We start from the raw sequence: 22,153 nt of genomic DNA, 5'->3' as shown, positions 1-22,153 counted from the left end.
AGAAAGGCAGAGCCACTAGCCAATGAGGTGTAATTGAGGTGTGGAACATCTGGGAGTGGTGTTAGCTGGGGTATTGGTTGAGCTTCACATGACAATTAACACGTCACCTTTGGGGGGAAATATATAATTAGTTCTGCCGTATATTTTTGCCACATATTCCTAATATGTCGAAGGGACAATTGGAGGGACAATTGTTTTTTTTCCTTCTTTTTTTTTACAAGCGAGCCCACAGTGTTTCGTAGGAACAGTATTTCTAGTTTCATTTGTGGTCCTTAGAATGAGTGAATGAATGAATAAATAAATGAATGAATAAATGAATGAATAAATAAATGAATGAATGAATGAATAAATGAATGAATAAATGAATAAATGAATGAATGAATGAATAAATGAATAAATGAATGAGTGAATGAATGAATGAATGAGTGAATGAATGAATGAATAAATGAATGAGTGAATGAATGAATGAATGAGTGAATGAGTGAATGAATGAATGAATGAGTGAATGAATGAATGAATGAATGAATGAATGAATGAATAAATGAATAAATGAATGAGTGAATGAATGAATGAATGAGTGAATGAGTGAATGAATGAATGAATGAGTGAATGAATGAATGAATGAATGAATAAATGAATGAGTGAATGAATGAATGAATGAATGAATGAATAAATGAATAAATGAATGAATGAATGAATAAATGAATGAGTGAATGAATGAATGAATGAATGAATGAATGATTAAATGAATGAATGAAACAAGGATGAGTCCAACCTGGTGTTGTGCTGGTCTGTGCTGCCCTGCAGGGCGGGGCCGGGGGCGGGGCTGGGGGCGGGGCCGGGCGTCGCCCCGTCTGAGATGAGAGGCAGGGAGAGCTGGCGGGAGCAGGCGGAGGGGCGGGGCAGTCTGGCCCCTCCCCCTGGCTGGGCGGAGCAGAAGGAGGCCCCTCCCCCTGGCTGGGCGGAGCAGGAAGTGGGTGTGGGCGGGGCAGGAGGAAGAGGTGGGGGTCTGCTGAACAGGTGGGGGTGTTCCCTGATCATCTCCAGCATCACATGCTGCACCACGGCTGCACCTGATAGGACGAGAGGGACATGACATCACATGCTGCACCAGGGCTGCACCTGATAGGACGAGAGGGACATGACATCACATGCTGCACCAGGGCTGCACCTTGAAGGAGTAATCACAGTTCATCTATGATCGGTGCATCTAAAAGTACAACAGTATTGGCATCATAATGGTTGTAGAGTTGAGCCCTCATTCAATGGCATTTTGAGAATGCTTTGCACCTATTGGTTTTCCAACATCTAAATGTCACTAAAAACCAAGCTTCAGAACAACCAAAACAAACTGAAAACTTTTTAGATTTAGATTATTAGGCCTGTGACAAAATGTACCACTTCAGCACTATATATATACATTACATTTTGGCCATTTGAAAATAGCCGATCTACAAGCTCACAATTTGTGAGCTTGTAGATTGGCTATTTTCAAATTATTTCTTTGAAAACTTGTGAAATGGGATGTTTTGCATAATGACTGAGATGTCCTATACTTAAGCTTTTGGTCATTACATTGTGTACAGTTTTGTACTTTTACTCAAGTAATTCCAGATTTTACCTCTAAAGTCATACCTGACTAACTACTTCTACCAAAGTGAGTGACAACCACAGTCACTCCACTAGAGGGAGCCACCGAGTCACATAGTGCAGCTTTAGGTTTAGAGCAGGGGTCTTCAACAGGGGGTCCGCAGAGTTACTACAGGGGGTCCTCCAAATCTTTGAGTGATAGATTTTTTTTCCAATTTCTTTTTTTATATAAACCGCTTGAACCCTAGTGTCCATATTCTGAGAACTTTATCCAAAAATAGCAGATCACAACGCCTCGCGCTGCGAGGCGTTGTGAGCTTGTAGATCGGCTATTTTCGGCAAAGAGCTTTGGAGGGGGAAAAAAGCAGACTTAAGTACAGAGTGAAAGGTCAAGTTTATTAAGTATTGACGGTTCAAGTGGTTAAATATCTGAAAACACAAATTTACATGAATCCAAAATACTCTGATGATTGTGCTGTCAAACAATGAAACTATATGGAATCTATGAACAGGTTGTGGGGGTCCCTGCTTCATCTCTCTCTCAACTAAGGGGTCCTTGGCCTGAAAACGTTGAAGACCCCTGGTTTATAGTGTTATGACACCAGATGTAGACTCCTCATGTAGGTTTAGAGCAGGGGTCTTCAACAGGGGGTCCTCAGAGTTACTGGGAGTGATAGGAACTTTTATTTAAATGTGTTAACATGAACCACTTCAACCCTATCATCTCTACTCTGAGGGGAACATTAATGGAAAATAGCTGATCTACAAGATCACAACCCGTCGCACTGCGAGTCCTTTGGTACCAACATCAATACAGCATGGACGGAATTATGGACACAATCTTATCCAACAGCAAAGTTCTGGGTCTGAGAGGCTAAGGCCCAATTTACACTGGCAGCCAAATCCAGCCCGAATCAGATCTGTGTCACATCCAGATTGGAATCTGATTTGTTCCATGTGACCATGTGACCATTTAAACCAATTGGATTCCAATCTGGATGTGGCACAGATCTGATTCAGGCTGGATTTGCCTGCCAGTTAGCCTGACACTCAGCCTGAATTGACATTTCGTTTCACTTCATTATTCAGTCTGAACTCGCTTCCCCCCAGGGCGATTGCAGGGATGGGCGTTGCCAAAAAGAGGCAGTCTTCAGCGATTGGTTCACCGACCAACACATGACATAGTGTTGTTATCATGGTTGTTATGTGTGACTGGCTAGTGGCTAGCCTGTTGCTTGCTAGTGCTACTTGCTAACCAAAGAAACAGTCAGAATAGGAGCACTACGAACTATAATCAAACACAACATAACATGCCTGCTACTGGTGTTTCATAGCATTTTATCGCGACGCGCTGCGCGGTACGGTACGGCGGCGGCGCTGGTGTACTTGGAAACACACATGAGTTCTGGGAAACCCCCACCCACGCTGATCACAAGACGCTGATTCACGACGCTGATTCGCCGATCGGATTTTCAACCGAGGCAGGCCTCCTCAATGAGAGCGATGCTAGACCTGAATTGCAGAAACAAAAAAATTAAAGGGGTGTGGCTAGCGATTCAGGAGATGCATGTGTTGTTGTCTTAATATGGTACATCACGTCCACCGTTGATACAAGATACATCTGTTAGATTCTGAAGGTCATGTGCTTTATTATTATCCTATAGTAGTGTGCGTGCTTGCGTGCGTGCGTGCGTGCGTGCGCGTGTTATCACACCAGATAACAATGTGTTTAATCTGCACAGCGCGGCCATGTGAAGACACATGCCTCAAATAAACATGATGTCATACTGAGATAGATCAGCGTCTATCTTTGACCTCTTCTCTCTCTCTCTCTCTCTCTCTCTCTCTGTCACTCTCTCTCTCTCTCTCTCTCTCTCTCTCTCTCTCTGTCTCTCTCTCTCTCTCTCTCTCTCTCTCTCTCTCTCTCTCTCTCTCTCTCTCTCTGTCTGTCATCCAAAGACGACGATAAACATAGACACAGACAACCCTATGAAATGTCCAATCAGTCTGTATATCCGCTGCTGGCTTTTATTAGCGTGCATGTGCTTTGTTTTGTTTTGTTTTGTCTGCCAGTATGTCTGTCTGTCTGTCTGTCTGTCTGTCTGTCTGTCTGTCTGTCTGTCTGTCTGGATATTCCCTCAGTTGAAAGGTTAAATGCAGGATGAGAATCCTGATTTGTTTTGGCAGTCTGAATATTTTCATGTGAAGTTGGCTTGTTCGGTAGGGACGTTTTTGCTTTAGGAGAATTCCTAGAGAAGAATTAAGGCATGGCAGAAAACTCACAGCTTGTATAAATATTACTGTATCCTCATAGGAAACCTCATTTATCAAAAACTTTTACCAACCTCCTGTGATGCTGTGAGGATGATCTGTCTGTCCAACACAACGTCAGGGTTATTATAGCCCCATATAGAAGCTCACCCGTCACTCCCAGATGAGGTCCTACAAAAGTGGTGCAGTGATGGCCCGGACCGCCTCCACATCAAGTTGGAAAACACTCCAAACTAAATGTTATCCAAAAAGTAAAGGTAGTTCTGAGCTCCCAGACTATGGTTTTCCATCCCACGGTACATAAAACATGCACCACGGCGTTGGGAAAACGGTTTAAATTGCTTATTTAGTCTCATTAAATTCAGAAAAGCCCCAGGCGTAGTCTCACGTGGCCAGACTGTTGCCTAACGCGATTTGCAAATGCTCCCTGGCTAATGCGAGACTACAGTACTGACAACAGTTCCGCTTGAATGGGAAAACATTACAAAACTAATGATTTAAGGGGTTGTTTCATGTTTTATGTACCCTGGGATGGAAAACCATAGTCTGGGAGCCTGGAACTACCTTTACTTTTTGGATAAACTTGTTTTCCAACTTGATGTGGAGGCGGTCCGGGCCTTCGCTGCACCACCTTTATAGGACCTCATCTCGGAGCGACGGGTGAGGTTCTATATGGGGCTAGGTTCTGTGGGGGTCCTCAGTGTGGGGGTCCTCAGCCTGGTCCTTACCTCCTATGATGCTGTGGGGGTCCTCAGTCTGGTCCTTACCTCCTATGATGCTGTGGGGGTCCTCAGTCTGGTCCTTACCTCCTATGATGCTGTGGGGGTCCTCAGTCTGGTCCTTACCTCCTATGATGCTGTGGGGGTCCTCAGCCTTGGCCCGGAGGATGTTGGGTCCGAACACGGTGGCCAGGTTCTGGCAGCTCATCTTGTTGTAGCTGGAGTAACTCTGGACCTCGTTGAGAAACCTGCACGCACGCACACACACAGGCGCGCACACACACACACACACACACACACACACACACACACACACACACACACACACACACACACACACACACACACACACACACACACACACACACACACAATACAGACATGTTTCATAAAGACACACAGGGTACCACATGAACCGAAAATAGATGATTTAGTCAGTGCGTGTTAGCTTGTAGATATTAGCTATTTTCCTTAAAGATATTCAGAGTAAGACTGAAATAATCAGGGTCCCTAGTGTAGAGCCCTGGGGGTCTCCGGTGGTCTAAGTATAGAGTTTAAGAGGTGAGAAAGATGCTCAGGATGTTACTGTGCAGACCAGTGGATCTCACTGTAAATAACCTTTTCATCCACGGCAACCCTGAATTACATGGCTATCCTTTTACAATCTTATGTTATTTTACGCCATGTAAATATGCAAATCTTCCACCTAAGATACAGCATGTCACGCAGGGAAATGCAGGGAAAATATCAGTTCCCATTAGAACTACAAGCTCACAGCGCTTAACCTGACAGCGTGATGCGTTGTGAGCTTGCAGATCTGATATGTTTGGTGAAGAGAGTTGGTGTAGATGGAAAAATAACTCATCAAGTACTGTGGAATTCAGGTCAGTTTTACTAAGCATAGAGGGTCGAAGATTATAAAGAGATATTGATGCATTCCAAATATTATCAGTATTCTGAGGCACCCCAGGACTGGTGTCAGAGCACCCTGGGGGGCCAGGACACCCACTTTGAGACACCCTGGTGCAGGCAGCAGACTCACTGGTAGATGTAGTTGAACAGGTTAAACTAACTCACTGGCAGATGTAGTTGAACAGGTTGTAGTTTAAACTAACTCACTGACAGATGTAGTTGAACAGGTTAAACTAGATGTAGTTGAGTAGTTTAAAGTAACTCACTGACAGATGTAGTTGAACAGGTTAAACTAGATGTAGTTGAGTAGTTTAAAGTAACTCACTGACAGATGTAGTTCAGCAGGTTAAAGTAACTCACTGACAGATGTAGTTAAGCAGGTTAAAGTAACTCACTGACAGATGTAGTTCAGCAGGTTAAAGTAACTCACTGACAGATGTAGTTCAGCAGGTTAAAGTAACTCACTGACAGATGTAGTTCGGCAGGTTAAAGTAACTCACTGACAGATGTAGTTCAGCAGGTTAAAGTAACTCACTGACAGATGTAGTTCAGCAGGTTAAAGTAACTCACTGACAGATGTAGTTCGGCAGGTTAAAGTAACTCACTGACAGATGTAGTTCAGCAGGTTAAAGTAACTCACTGACAGATGTAGTTCGGCAGGTTAAAGTAACTCACTGACAGATGTAGTTCAGCAGGTTAAAGTAACTCACTGGCAGATGTAGTTCAGCAGGTTGAAGTTTAAAGTAACTCACTGGCAGATGTAGTTCAGCAGGTTGAAGTTTAAAGTAACTCACTGGCAGATGTAGTTCAGCAGGTTGAAGTTTAAAGTAACTCACTGGCAGATGTAGTTCAGCAGGTTGAAGTTTAAAGTAACTCACTGGCAGATGTAGTTCAGCAGGTTGAAGTTTGCCACTGGAAGGTCATGAAGCAAACTCCTCAACTCCAGCAGACCCTGAGGACACGAGAGATGGAGGGAGAGAATGTCCTTGATTATCTGTTTTTGATTGATTGATTGATTGATTGATTGATTGATTGATTGATTGATTGAATAGACAGGCAAGAAAGAAGCGTGTTTGCCGTGACGCGGCGGCCTGACATCGTTCTATTCATGGGTTGCATTTGTAGTCCTACAGCGGCCATGTTGGTGTAAGCTTTAGGAATGCGACAAAAACGAAAGTTCTAGTGCATTGTAACAGGATAGACTCCCAGAGGTCTATAGTGCAATGTAATGGGGATAGACTTTGATTGATTGAAGACTTTATTAGAAGTTTGCATAGGAAAAGGTACAGTTTCATGACGGTACAGTTCACTGGTACAAGGTCTACTAAAAGGAGATCCTAGAAAATACTTATTTCCATAGGAAACCATTGAAGTATCTCATATAACATTGAATGACAGACGGATAGAACACAGTACTATGCAGTAGATATAGTCAGGAAAAAAAGGGGAAAACAAATTAAAAAAAAAAAAAAAAAAAACATGCAGTAGGTAAATACAAAGAGGGGTCAGGGGAGGGTAGAGCTGGGCTATGTTCGAACAGCTGCTGCCTGTAAGTGGTTTTTCAGGGTGATTTTAAAGGATGCTAGTGATCCACACTCCTTTAAGGTCTTTGGTAAGGCGTTCCACATTTTTGTGGTATAGCAGAAGAACGAGTTTGACCCTTTGTTTGACCAACACATGTGATTCTGATTAACATAGAACATTAGTTCTATGCCAATCAGACACATTGAAACACCTGTGTTGGTCCTCAACATGGCCGTTTAGGACTACAAATGCAACCCATGAATATAAAAATGCTATATAAATTACACATTATGATCGTCGAGGGTGGGCAAGTGCTATGGTAAGTGCTATGGCAGGGGGGTAGGCAACTATAGATTTGGCCAAGGGACAATTCTTGTCTAAGGCATTAGATGGCGGGGTGGATTGCAGCTCTAATTCACCCTTTGTTAGCCTTCTGATTGGTCCCTGACTGACCAACCAGCAGGCTCTTTCTGCCTTGTCCCGCCCTGGTTCTGCCTTTTTTACGTTGAATTTGCTAAAACATCCTTTTTGGAGAAATAAAAACATGTCAAAACATGCCCAGTCACTATACTGCACCTGAGAGGCTCCTTTTTTTTTTTTTACTGAAACCAAGTTTAAAATGAGAATTGAATTCACAGAATAACAATAAGAAGCAACAGAATTTCAATTGTAGAGGACTTTTGTCCCACCACTACACAGCAACCAATGGGTGCGAAGAGGGGCGGGACAGCGGGCGGGACTTGACAAAGGGTGAATTGCAATGGGGAGTCCATTCCACTAGGGTGAAGTGGATTGTAGCTTCAGTCTTTGACGGTACGGTATACTGTCCTATCAGAGGAGAGCTTGTTGGATGGTACCTAACTGTGTCCTATCAGAGGAGAGCTTGTTGGACGGTACCTACCTGTGTCCTATCAGAGGAGAGCTTGTTGGACGGTGCTTACCTGTGTCCTATCAGAGGAGAGCTTGTTGGACGGTACCTACCTGTGTCCTATCAGAGGAGAGCTTGTTGGACGGTACCTACCTGTGTCCTATCAGAGGAGAGCTTGTTGGAGGGTGCCTACCTGTGTCCTATCAGAGGAGAGCTTGTGTCCACAGAGCAGGAAGTGCTGGTATCTGCTGTAGGGAACCAGAGGCTCTGGCAGCTGTCTGAGGTACAGCTTGAGGAGCGACGCCACCGTGTGGACATCTGTGCTACTGCAACCACAAGAACAACACACAACACACCACAAGTAACGTTCAGCGACTGTTTTAATACGATTATAATACCAGAACACCACCAGACCTTTTTAATACCTCTAAAATGACAAATAAATACATTAATAAACTAGAACTGCACTTGCGCCAAATTGCGACTCGTGCACAAGTCGGCCAAACGCGGCCGACTTGTGCACCAGAAGAGCGAGCCTTGAGGTGTTTGCATTTGTGTGTGATAAATAACAACCATTACTACTTCAATAGTAACCAATAAACCATGAAATGGTCAAACATTGGCCAATTTGTCAAACTATAAAAAATAGCCAAACCTGTTCATGTGAGCTTGTTGTTCACAACATTTATCAGTGGAGTCAAACTAAATGTAACGCCTCTAGTTCCAGGTGCATGTCAGGGTGGGGGGTCCCCAGTTCACATATGATCATTTTGGGGGCCTGAAGAGTTTGCGAACTTGTCGTTCCTAAAGCCATATCTGCCAAACACCCCTTCACACACCTGTCCCTAAACAGCCATAGTCCTATCTACCTGTCAAAGGAGGGCTTCTCTCCTAAACAGCCACATCTACCTGACACATGCCTTCTCTATTTGACTGACCAAATCAAACGCGAAGCGGATCAGGGCAAGTATAGTGGCATGGTCATGATGGACCTCCAGAAGGCATTTGACACCGTGGATCATGCTATTCTGATTGAGAAACTAAAAGCCATCGGTCTTGACAGCGCAGCAGTGAGCTGGATGCAATCTTACCTGGTGGGGAGGGAACAGGTGGTGGAGATTAACGGAACCCTGCCCCCCCCCCTCCCAGTAAGCTGTGGTGTTCCTCAAGGTAGCATACTGGGACCTCTGTTGTTCCTAATATACGTGAACGACATGGCATCTGCTTGCGACTGCAACCTGTTCCTGTTCGCGGATGACTCGGCTCTCCTAGTCTCGGGCAAGGACCACTTGCAGGTTGAAAAGACACTTAACTCTGAACTGAGTAAGATCTGCACATGGCTTAACGACAACAAATTATCAATTCACCTGGGAAAAACCGAGTCCATCCTCTTTGGATCAAATCATAATCTCAAAAAGGTAGATGACTTCACAATCAAAGTGGGTGACAAGGTCATAACACGAAAAAACGAAATCTCTTACTTAGGATGTATCCTTGAAGCTAATCTTTCCAGCGAAAAGATGACTTCAAAAGTAATACAAAAAATCAACCAACGAACTCGTTTCCTACAGAGGATTGCCCCAATGGTCAACTTCAACACACTGAAGACCATAGCTGGTGCAATAATCCAGCCCCTCTTTGACTACGGAGTCCACGTATGGTATCGTGACGCCCCACAAGCCCTTAAAACTAAACTCCAAACAGCCCAAAATAAACTAATTAGGGTCCTGCTTAACCTTCCCTATCAGACTCACCTCACCGCTACTCACCAGTTAAGAGTAGGGTGGCTCAGAGTAGATGACAGAGTACAGCAACTTGCAATGGGCCTGGTGTACAAGATACACCACACCACTATGATACCCAAGTACCTGTCAAAATACTTTATAAACGTTAAGGATGTCCATAATTACAACACCAGAGGCAGTGCCACAGATCACGTTCAACCCAGAGTCAACTCAAAGAAAGGGTCGAACTCGTTCTTCTGCTACACCACAAAAATGTGGAATGCCTTACCGAAGGCCATAAAGGAGTGTGGATCACTAGCATCCTTTAAAAATGCCCTGAAAAACCACTTACAGGCAGCAGCCGTTCGCAACTGGTAAAAAACCTAGCCCAACCCTACCCTCCCTGCCCCTTCCTTGTACTGTACATACTGATTGTTTAGACTTACTGTTACCTGCCCCTTCCTTGTATATATTGTATATACTGTACTTACTGATTGTATAGACCTACTGTTTTCTTTTTTCTTTACATATCTACTGCATAGTACTGTGTTCTATTTGTCTGTCATTCAATGTTATATGAGATACTTTAATGGTTTCCTGTTGAAATAAGCTTAGTCTTTTCATGGATCTCCTTTTAGTAGACCTTGTACCAGTGAACTGTACCGTCATGAATCTGTACATTTTCCTATGCAAACTTCTAATAAAGCCTTCAATCAATCAATCAATCAAAGTCAAAGGAGGGCTTCTCTCCTAAACAGCCATTAAGGAGGGCTTCTCTCCTAAACAGCCATTAAGGAGGGCTTCTCTCCTAAACAGCCATTAAGGAGGGCTTCTCTCCTAAACAGCCATATCTACCTGTCAAAGGAGGGCTTCTCTCCTAAACAGCCACATCTACCTGTCAAAGGAGGGCTTCTCTCCTAAACAGCCATTAAGGAGGGCTTCTCTCCTAAACAGCCATTAAGGAGGGCTTCTCTCCTAAACAGCCATTAAAGAGGGCTTCTCTCCTAAACAGCCATATCTACCTGTCAAAGGAGGGCTTCTCTCCTAAACAGCCACATCTACCTTGCCCAGGCTGCATCCCACTCTGCAGTCCTGATTCTTCTGGATCTATCAGCGGCATTCGACACAGTGAATCACCAGCTACTCCTGGACACCCTTGCTGACCTAGGCATCACCGGGACGGCACTAAAGTGGTTCTCCTCCTACCTGTCGGACCGGACCTATCAGGTCTCATGGAAAGGTTTGCTTTCATCCCCCCGAACCCTCCAAACGGGAGTCCCCCAGGGATCCGTACTTGGCCCTCTGCTTTTCTCCCTGTACACCAAATCCCTTGGTGCTGTAATCTCTGCTCACAATCTATCCTATCACTGCTATGCTGATGACACTCAACTGTTTTTGTCCTTCCCCCCTTCTGCCACCCAGGTGGAAGAACGCATTGCTGCATGTCTGGCCGACATCTCACAGTGGATGTCAGCCCACCACCTTAAGCTGAACCCGGACAAGACGGAGCTACTCTTCTTCCCAGCTAAGTCTTGCCCCATGCAAGATCTCACTATTTCCATAGATAATGCATTTGTGACTTCAGTTCCTACTGCTAGAAACCTTGGTGTGGTCCTGGACAGCCAGCTATCATTCAAGGCACACATTGCATCAGTCACCCGGTCATGTAGGTTCACACTCTATAACATCCGTAAAATCAGACCCTTCCTCACCCAGGAGGCAGCCCAGCTCCTCATTCAGACATCTGTCATATCAAAGCTTGACTATTGTAACTCTCTCCTCACTGGTCTCCCGGCATGTGCACTTAAACCTCTCCAACTGATCCAAAATGCCGCGGCACGACTGGTCTTCAACCAGCCTAAGTTCTCACATGTCTCTCCCCTTCTCCGCAGCCTCCACTGGCTCCCGGTTGCGGCCCGCACTGAATACAAAACACTGATGCTGACCTTCAAAGCAGCCAAAGGTATGGCTCCTCCATACCTCCAGAAACTGATCAACCCCTACACCCCCACCCGGTCACTTAGATCAGCCAACACAGGGATGCTGACAGAACCCTCGCTAAAAACTCCAGGGCAAAAATCCACTCGTCCGAGACAGTTTGCCCTCCTGGCCCCCAAGTTGTGGAATAAACTCCCTGTCGCACTTAGAACAACGGACTCACTCGCTAGCTTTCGCCGTGGACTGAAGACTCACCTTTTCAGACTCCACCTAAACCCTTAGCACTACAGAAAAATCAATGAATACATGAAGCTAGTTAGCATTTGTTTTGTTTTTTATGTTTTTTAGAACTTGATTATATGGTGTTTTTCTAGATAGATATCCTTTTGCATTTGTTATATTGTTGATGATGTACTGACATATTATCTTGTTTATTATTGTGATGTTATCTGCTGATTGTAAGTCGCTTTGGATTAAAAGCGTCTGCTAAATGCCTAAACTGTAAACTGTAAACTGTACCTGTCAAAGGAGGGCTTCTCTCCTAAACAGCCATTAAGGAGGGCTTCTCTCCTAAACAGCCATATCTACCTGTCAAAGGAGGGCTTCTCTCCTAAACAGCCACATCTACCTGTCAAAGGAGGACTTCTCTCCTAAACAGCCACATCTACCTGTCAAAGGAGGGCTTCTCTCCTAAACAGCCACATCTACCTGTCAAAGGAGGGCTTCTCTCCTAAACAGCCATTAAGGAGGGCTTCTCTCCTAAACAGCCATTAAGGAGGGCTTCTCTCCTAAACAGCCACATCTACCTGTCAAATGAGGACTTCTCTCCTAAACAGCCACATCTACCTGTCAAAGGAGGACTTCTCTCCTAAACAGCCACATCTACCTGTCAAAGGAGGACTTCTCTCCTAAACAGCCATATCTACCTGTCAAAGGAGGGCTTCTCTCCTAAACAGCCACATCTACCTGTCAAAGGAGGGCTTCTCCCCGGCGTCGAAGGCCTCCTGCAGCTCTTTAACCAGGGTGTTCTGCCCCGGCTGGCGGAACAGCCCCACCTCGTGGAGGCCCCGCACTCTGATGAAGGCCACGCACTGCTCCACCACCAGGGGGACCACGCGCACCCCGTAGCGACGCTCGTACAGGACCGTCTCCTCCAAGCGCTGGCCGAACACACCTGGAGGAGAGAGAAGGAAGGAGAAGGTCGTGATGGTCTGAACCAGGGTTGGAATCCTTTAGGACAAGGGTCTTCCATGTTGTTCAGACCATGGACCCCTTGGCTGAGAGAGTTATGAAGCAGGGACCCCCACTAGGGCATTCACGAATAGTGATTTTTAGTATTCGAATTATTCGACCTCAAAGTATTCCAATAGTCGAATATTGGACAGGACTGGCCAAACTGTCAAATATTAAGTAAGCAAGAGGTGAACATTGTGAAAATAGCAGATCTACATGCTCACAACGCCTCGCAACGCGAGGCGTTGTGAGCATGTAGATCTGCTATTTTCACAATATTTATCTGCGGAACCGAGTCACATTAAATGTAATAACTGCAATTCCAAGTGCTTGTCAGGGTGGGGGTCCCCAGTTCAAATGTTTATTTCGGGGGTCACGGCCTAAAAAGGTTTTAGAACCCCTGCTATAGAGCATTAACAAATTCATCCACCAGGAGCATTGACAACTCATTCTTATGTCTTCCTATATATTTTTTTAAAGAGAAAACAATAAAAAAAGTGAATATTCGACTTCGGTGAACAACGTCGAATAGTGACTTTGATATGCAAATATTCAAATATTCAAATATTTGATGAATGCCCTAACCCCCACTCCTTATTTGATTCATGTTGAATGTGTGTTTTCAGACATTTCCCCACTTATACCATCAATACTTTGTAAACCTGACCTTTTCCCCCTGTAGACAAAACACAAAACCTCTTCGCCGAAAACAGAATACTCTACTGTTTGCTCACAACACGTTGCAGATTCGTTGTGATCTTATAGATCTGCTATTTTCGGCTAATGTTCATCCCAGAATAGGGTTCAAGACAAGTGTGTGCTTGCGAGCCTGTGTGTGTGTGTGTGTGTGTGTGTGTGTGTGTGTGTGTGTGTGTGTGTGTGTGTGTGTGTGTGTGCGCTCACGTCGTCTGAAGCTCAGCACTCTCTTAATCTTCCTGTAGGCGGAGCTAGAGAGGTAGCTTCCTGTCCGGCTGACCGCCTGCCTGCCATGCCCCTCCCTCATCCTGTCTAAGACCCGCCCACTGCCAGCTGTCACTCAACCTCACAGCCAATGGGAGCCAACTGTCACTGGGCACAACCTCCTTTTTCGTGTAGAAACAGGAAGACTCAGGGGTTCAGGGGTAGAGTTGCCGTCACACGGAGGGTTCCCAGTTCGATCCCTGTGGGCTCCCCCAGAGTTAGTGTTGAAGAGTCCTTGAGCAAGACTCTGAACCCCTAACTGCTCCTGATGAGCAGGTTGGTGTTAATTATCAAGACTCTGAACCCCTAACTGCTCCTGATGAGCAGGTTGGTGTTAATTATCAAGACTCTGAACCCCTAACTGCTCCTGATGAGCAGGTTGGTGCCAAGCATGGTTTCCTCTGACATCGCTGTATGAATGTGTGTGTGAATGGGTGAATGTAATGAATGTGTGTGTGAATGTAATGAATGTGTGTGTGAATGGGTGAATGTAATGAATGTGTGTGTGAATGGGTGAATGTAATGAATGTGTGTGTGAATGGGTGAATGTAATGAATGTGTGTGTGAATGGGTGAGCGTAATGAATGTGTGCGTGAATGGGTGAATGTAATGAATGTGTGTGTGAATGGGTGAATGTAATGCACAACCTGTGTAAAGCGCCTGGTATAAAGGCGCTATATAAATGCACCATTTACATGTTTAGTGCAGTTGGTGCTGACACATTGTGACGTTAAATTATTTGGGACCAAACAGTGAGTCAGGTTTTTGTTTAATCACCAGGCATCCTTATTGTCTGGCACGTCATTTATACACTAGGTGAGAATTCAAAGAATTTCTAAATAATTAAAAAATAAACTTAACAGTAATAGCTCAAAAATAGCCGATCTACAAGCTCACAACATGTTGCATAGTGACACAGAGTGAGCTCGCAGATTGGCTATTTGAGCTATTTCTGAAATGCACACGGCTTGAATGGTTGAGACTACGGCTATTGTCTTGATACAACGGCTGATACAAAGGCTGGTCCGAGAACGTGTAACCAGGATATGAACGCTTAAACTAAAAATCGGTTTTGCGTTATGGTGTCACCCAGCCAGGGGTGAAGAAAGACACAGGAGAGATGCAGTTGAGAAGATGTCAGTCCACTGAGATGTCAATCTGTTGAGATGTCATTCTGTTGAGATAGTATTCCACAGTTCATTCAGTCCTTCTGGAATAGTTTTGGTCACTCAAAACAAATCTATGATTAAAATCCTCTCAGCAACTGGTTGGGGTGAAAAGTGAAGAAATCATTTTGTCATCCAGCGAATGAAAAGGATTCGTCTTGACCTTTCTTCTTCATTCCTCTCCTTTTGGTTTAGGTTTGTATTAACGTGTCCTTTGGGAAGTAAAGTCCTCCATTGTGTTTGTTCACTAGAGTTACCAAGGGCCAGTGAGTTCTATGGTGACACTGACACATCTCTCTGTGTGACTCAGCATCATTCTGAGCTGACTAAAACAATAACAACAGTCCGGGGCGCCTGATGGAGGGGAAAGGGAACCGGGAACAACCTGTTCCTTACACGCGCTATGTCCAAGCAGGGAATCTCTCCCCCATCAGCTGAAAAGAAGCAACTTGGACTCCTCATGCATAGAAGGAAGCATGAGGTCAGTCCGTTGCTCTCCCCAGGTTGGCAGAGGGAGAGCAGAGCCCAGGATTACATCAGATGATTGACACCGGGCAAGAAATGGGTTGCAAAATCGTGGGATAAAAATAAGTCACAAAATAAACAAACAAACATCGCTGCCTTGACACACGAAACGACAACCACACACTTTTAAAATAAACACCTATTTACTCGTAAATAGGTCAGAAAGTCAATCCTCCCAGCCATGTGAATGTGGCACGTAAACAACGAATGTGTAAAGTCCTCAAGGCTCCAGTTTTAAAACGTTGAACAGTCATAGTCATTTGGTTTTTCAAAGATCGGGCCCTCGATCCTCACAGTCCCTTTGCAGTCGCCCTGTCCTCTTGTTGAACGTTGAAATCCAGCAACAACTTGTCTTGTGGTCTTAAACCACCCAAAGGTTTCTCTGCTGTCTCTGGTATAAAATAATCCTCCACTGGGCTGTCAGCTGTGTTCCTCCTCTCGCCTGTTCTGTTCCCTCCATCTCTCCTAGAGTCCCAGGCTGTTCTCTCTCTCTCTCTCTCTCTCTCTCTCTCTCTCTCTCTCTCTCTCTCTCTCTCTATCTCTCTCTGGGACGTGCATAGAATGTTAGAGAGGCAGGGGCTGAAACTCCTAAAAGGGCCTTTTGGTGAAAATATTGAAAATAGCCGACCTCCAAGCTCACAGTGGAGCTTGGAGGTCGGCTATTTTCGGTGCTTGATACCACATTGAACTACTAAAGCATAATCTGGAGATGTGGCGTAACGGCATGGATTTCTACACAGAGGGGGCAAATCTTTCAACATAAGATCCTGCTGTCAACTGTCCTCTCCAGACCATGAATGCAGTTTTTACTGTGGTGAAAGAAATGCTAATTCCTCCTCTTTCCATCAAGAGAATTGCCCTCTCTGTGTAGAAATCCATGCCGTTATGCCACATCTCCAGTATTGCCTTTATGCCTAAGTTAAGTGTGGTATCAAGAACCGAAAATAGCCGACCTCCAAGCTGCACAACGCGTCGGCTATTTTCGATATTTCTACCAACAGGAACTTTCAGAAATGTCAGCCCCTGCCTCTCTAACATTCTCTGCACCCCCCTGCTCTGTCCTGTTAGGTGGTGTGAAGGATTAAAGCTCAGAGCTGAAACGGTGTGTGACAGCTTGGCACCAAGCCCTGTGTGTGTGTGTGTGTGTGTGTGTGTGTGTGTGTGTGTGTGTGTGTGTGTGTGTGTGTGTGTGTGTGTGTGTGTGTGTGTGTGTGTGCACACCTCTTATCTCTCTGTCCTGGGAGTGTATTTGGTAAACTCTGTCTTGGAGTCTCCGTCATATTTTTTCCAAATAGTAAAACAATTGCAAAAAGGTTTATGGATATTAAAGGCAGGGTTAAGGCACCACATCTCTCTCTGTCTCTCTAATACCCAGGCATGCAGCGGTCATCATGACACCTCATGCAAGACGCACCAACACAACAGGGCTGTTTATTTACACATCATCATCATCATCATCATCATCATCATGATCATCATGATCATCATCATCATGATCATGATCATCATCACCACACTGCCTGGACGGTCAGGAGGAAACAACAGATCACGTCTGGGACGACCCGACGCTCACCTTGTTGACACAACAGCTGTCAACTGCAGCTCTCTGGTGACATCTTGTAAGGGCAGATAATTAAGCAACTACACTTTAGGAACACGTTTTGAGTTACAGACAAAACTATTTATAGCCTACGATGAAGGCAACAGCTTTCATAATTCATGTATTGGTGTATGGATGACATCATATTGAGGATTACATCAGTGACGTCCAAAATCTGGGCAAGCTTCCATTGTAGCAATTTAAAAAACAAACAAACAAACAAGTTAGTTGTGGATTTTGACACTTGATTGGTCCACAAGTTTGCTAAACTAAATCTGGACAAACAGCAACACACACACACGCACACACACACACACACACACACACACACACACACACACACACACACACACACACACACACACACACACACACACACATCCGTGCCATAATAAACATTCCTGCAGGGACAGATCTGAATATTTCCCAGGATATTGTTTTTCCCGTGCAGGATTACTGCTGATTTGCTGATAAGGCGAGAGACAGCCGCTGACGGCCGCGTCCACGCGGCCGTGGCCTCGTCCATGGACGCGCCCCCTGCCGTCTGCGTCCACGGCCGCGTCCACGGCCGGGCCGGCTGTTTTTTTCCGCGCCCGCGTCCATGGACACGGGCGTCAACGGCTCTTGCTGGAGAAGGCTGCACCGCACTACTGACTAGAGACTACAGTATGTCCTGAGGGGCTGGAGGATTCCTCCACTGATCACACACCTAGATCAGGGTTAGTGGGTGCCCCGTGCCGTGCCGTGGCACCCTAGGGTGCCTTGATGCCAGTCCAGGGGAGACTCAGAATAATCTGATAGTATTTGGAACTCATCAATATCACTGCAGTTTAAAGGAAGTGGTTCACCGCTCAGTTGGCTTAGGAATGTGACAAAAACTAAATATATATATATATATTTGAATTCAAGTCTAATCAAAGGGTAATCGATAGGAAAAAAAGTCATTTTGGGGTGAACTACTCCTTTAACCACTCATAGCAGAGTTAAACGCTACTTTAACTGTGCGATGTTTGTCAGCCTACAGTCAGTCTCTTCATCAAAAATAGCAGATCTACAAGCTCATGCTGTGTTGGTGACAGCTCCCGCTCAAAGCAACTTGCTCAAGTCCAATTTAATTTAGGGTGTGGAGTTTGCATGTTCTCCCCGTGTCTCCTAGGGTAGGTACCCTCACAAAAACATGCAGTCTCTATACTGCCTCCCCCTGGCCAGCCGGGGGGAGAACAGAAACCAGTATTACAGCTTAGGCAAATGGCACTGGGTGAAAAAATGGGTTACAAAATCGTGGGAAAAAAAAGAAAAAAGAAAAAGTACAATTTAATGACCAAATGAACCTCATAAGCTTTGTGAGCTTGTAGATCTGCTATTTTTGGTGAATGTTCCTCCCGGAATATAGGAATGCTGGGGTTTAAGTGGTTAAAAGCCAAGTATGAACGTTATTTTCAGTCTGTCCTGCTGATGGAAATAAATATTCTCTCTTGGGCATTCACAAATAGTGATTTTTAGTATTCCAATTATTCGACCTGAAAGTGTTCGAATTAGGGATGGCCAAATGGAGATTTTTTCTTAACCGATAACCGAAAGGCCTTATCAGTTAATTAACCGTTAACCGTTAAGGAAATGTCTTCAAAAATGCGTTAAGGAAATGTGTTCAAAAATGCGCTATTTTAGCGATTTAAAAAAGGAAAATACACTCGTTTTTCCCCATAATAAAGTGCCATATTTACACATTACAAACAATAAAACTAGGAGAAACAAGAATACAAATGTTTTCTAAAAGAAATGTGTTTTTGCAAAGAAACGGTGGCATTGAAATGATTAGTCTGTAATGTGATGCGCTTTCGCCAGGCACGTGCGCACATACAGCAAAGGGGGCTGGAGCCCTTAACTTTTATTAACAGAATTGTCCACCAAAAGGCCCTTCAGCCCATGCCTCTCTAACATTCTGTGCACTCCCTGGCTATCGCCTAACTAAACAGCCGCAGCGAGATGCTCGTATGTAGAACAATAACTTTCAATCGTATAACTTTTGGAATGGTTGAATCGGCTAAACGTGATGTCCATTTCATTCATTTTCTTCTCTCTCGACCGTGTTTTGTGTGTGCTGATGCAGCGATCATTGAATTTGCGACTCTGAGCTCAGCTTTGTTATTTTCGCATATCCTACTCTGTAACCAAGACGACTTTAGCGTTCCTCACGTCATCAACATGTAACATTAGAAAGTTGTGTTTTAAGCTCTTCTTAAACGGGATTCAATGTGACGGGGTCTGTTTTGTAAAATCCAATCGACGACGGAGCATTTGTCGCAGACTCGCCGTTGCGTGAATGCTCGATGTTACACAGACATTGGTGTCCCAGAAATGTGTGACCACAGCGCGTATAGTTGCATGGTTGATGACTTGATGTTGCGTAGATATTGGTGTACGGGGCTTTTGGTGTGACACATGGGTTGATTTCCTTTTTCTTTTCTTTTTTATCGGTCAAAATTGACCGTTAGTGCTTACCGGTAACCAATTTCTTATCGGTTTAACGGTAACGGTTAACCGTTGGCCATCCCTAGTTCGAATAGTGGAATATTCGACAGGACAGGCCAAACTGTCAAATATTAAGTAAGCAAGAGACGAACATTGTGAAAATAGCAGATCTACATGCTGTAGATCTGCTATTTTCACAATGTTTATCTGTGGAACCGAGTCACATTAAATGTAATACCTATAATTCAAGTGCTTGTCAGGGTGGGGGGTCCCCAGTTCAAATATGTTTATTTTGGGGGTCACAGCCTAAAAAGGTTTGAGAACCCCTGGTATAGAGCATTAACAAATTCATCCACCAGGGGCATTGACAACTCATTCTTATGACTTCCTATCTAGCCAAGCTTAATAAACTATATGTTTTTTAAAGAGAAAACAATAAAATAAAATAAAAATAAGCGAATATTCGACTTCGGTGAACAACGTTTAATAGTGACTTTGATATTCTAATATTCGGTATATTTGGTGAATGCCCTAATTCTCTCTGGTTTTCCTGGTTACTGTATCTTATGGGGGAAATATTTACGTATTTGACATAAATGTGAGTTACTGTAAACTAACTAAAGTCAAGCGGCTACAAGTCAATTTATTGATAGAATCGTTCACTTTGTGATACAAGCACCAAATTTGGCATGAACAATGCCTAGGACCTACTTGTTCAGAAAAGCAAGTTAGCCACTCAATTTATACAGTAAAATAAAAAATAAAAAAATCTGCTTCAAATAGCATGTGAGGGGTCAAACTAGGGGTTTTTCATGGTGCTGAATCCATTGTAAGCATCTGTTTTGCACAAAAAACACTCCTTGGGCTAGAAAGGCCACCACAACACTATGGTTTAGTGATGAGTCATCACTTTTCACCGTGGTTTTCACGCTTTTGTGGGGGCCTTTCTAGCCCAAGGAATGTTTTTCGTGCAAAACAAATGCTTGCATTGGATTCAGGCTCACGAAAAACCCCTAGTTTGACCCCTCACTTGCTACTTAAAGCAGATTTATTTTGTTGTATTATTTTACTGTATAGACAGTCAATGGGACCCCAACCCTATTTGTTTTTTAATTGAGTGGCTAACTTGATTTTTGGAAAAAGTAGGTCCAGAGGAAACGTTGTGCAAAATTTGGTGCTTGTATCACAAAGTGAACAATTATCTCTGTAGCCGCCGCCCGCCGGGCTAAAATCAGTGGTGCCATGAGTGAATAAGTTGGTCAAACATTATTGAGAACCCCTGGCCTGGATGGTCTACACACTGGCTGGTACAACTGTGTTGATTTGGTCTTTATAAAGAGCTTATGAGGTTCATTTGTCATTAAATTGGAATTGTGTGACAGCTTTCCCTCCCCTCCCCTCCCCTCCCCTCCCCTCTCCTCTCCTCTCCTCTCCTCTCCTCTCCTCTCCTCTCCTCTCCTCTCTATCCAATCACTCCTATCTCATGCCTCAGGAATGCCCTATTGTTTTGTCAGAACATTGTTGAATAACTCCCCCTCACACGCACACCCACACGCACGCATGTGCATTCCCACAAGCCTTTAATAAAACATTACAGGTACAAACCTAAGTGGACTGAGAGAGTGAACAATGGAGTGAACATCAGTTCATTCATAAAATAAAATGATTTCAATGTTGGATTGAATACCGACTTAGAGGCACTTCTTATTTCACTGTTGTCACTGAATAACGTGTTTTGTTGTTGTTGTTGCCCATTATTGTGACCTCCCCAAAACATTTACATTTAGGCAGGGACGTGCAGAAAATAGTCAGTTTAAGCGGCCCGTTTCTACAACCGCCACGCGAGACTACGGCTGCTACAGTATGAAGTAATCGCCGTGCCAGTCAAAATCATTAAGCCGCTACGTGGGAAGGGAGCTTCTGGCGCTGTAGAGACGGCCGCGACGGCGGCAGGTTTATCTATCGAGCGCTGATCATTTCCGGTTGCCCGGAAATGATGATGTCTAACCCTTGTCTCAGGGCACCCCTATAAATATTTTCTTCATCCGAGGCACAATTAATTATAATTTTCACTCCCAGCACCTTATATTTATAGCATATCGTCGTTGTTGGGTGGAAACCTTGTATGTCCAAAACCGTTTCTTTTCTATTTATCTTCCAAAAAATTTACTAAACTAGTCAAACAGCAGATCTACAAGCACACAACGCCTTGCATCGCGAGGCGTTGTGTGCTTGTAGATCGGCTGTTTTCACTAGTTTTGTGCGACAGTCTTGTATGATGAAGCAGGGCTTTGCTTTACCAAAAGACGTACACATTTGAAACTTGGAGATACAAGGTTTCTGCCCGACAGTGACGATATTTTAGTGATTATGTTGCGAGGAAAACGTTGAGATAACAGCCATTTTGGTTAGAACTGACTGAAAATAACTAACTCAAGTATAAATTATACTAAATATTTGTTCAAGCGTCGCACATGTTATTAAGTTGATGTCATCTTCACATTGTAATTCTATTAGTGGTGTGTCTGTCTGTCTGTCTGTCTGTCTGTCTGTCTGTCTGTCTGTCTGTCTGTCTGTCTGTCTGTGGTCTATTTATTCTGTATCTCGATTGCTGACACTTCTCTTGTGCCAGTGTTTGCCCACCACACACA

The 22,153-nt window shown here is 44.3% G+C and overlaps 1 protein-coding gene across 1 annotated transcript in view; it reads right to left on the bottom strand.

The window, feature by feature from the left end:
- The window catches only part of LOC308304125 (rho GTPase-activating protein 24-like), a gene marked incomplete at both ends in the record, with an annotated part of 47,286 nt that overhangs the window by 5,963 nt on the left and 19,170 nt on the right, over window positions 1–22,153 (bottom strand). The window contains 5 exons of the mRNA XM_080748684.1: window positions 776–1,073; window positions 4,707–4,828; window positions 6,371–6,444; window positions 8,078–8,210; window positions 12,513–12,720. Of these exons, the coding sequence (XP_080604810.1) occupies window positions 776–1,073; window positions 4,707–4,828; window positions 6,371–6,444; window positions 8,078–8,210; window positions 12,513–12,720 (835 nt within the window). The remainder of the gene's footprint in view (window positions 1–775; window positions 1,074–4,706; window positions 4,829–6,370; window positions 6,445–8,077; window positions 8,211–12,512; window positions 12,721–22,153) is intronic.

This window comes from Nannobrachium achirus (genome assembly GCF_963921795.1).
Source record: "Nannobrachium achirus genome assembly, chromosome: 19".
Classification (NCBI taxonomy): Eukaryota; Metazoa; Chordata; class Actinopteri; order Myctophiformes; family Myctophidae; genus Nannobrachium; species Nannobrachium achirus.
Note: the sequence above shows the minus strand (reverse complement) of the source record. Positions and strands in the feature narration are given on the sequence as shown.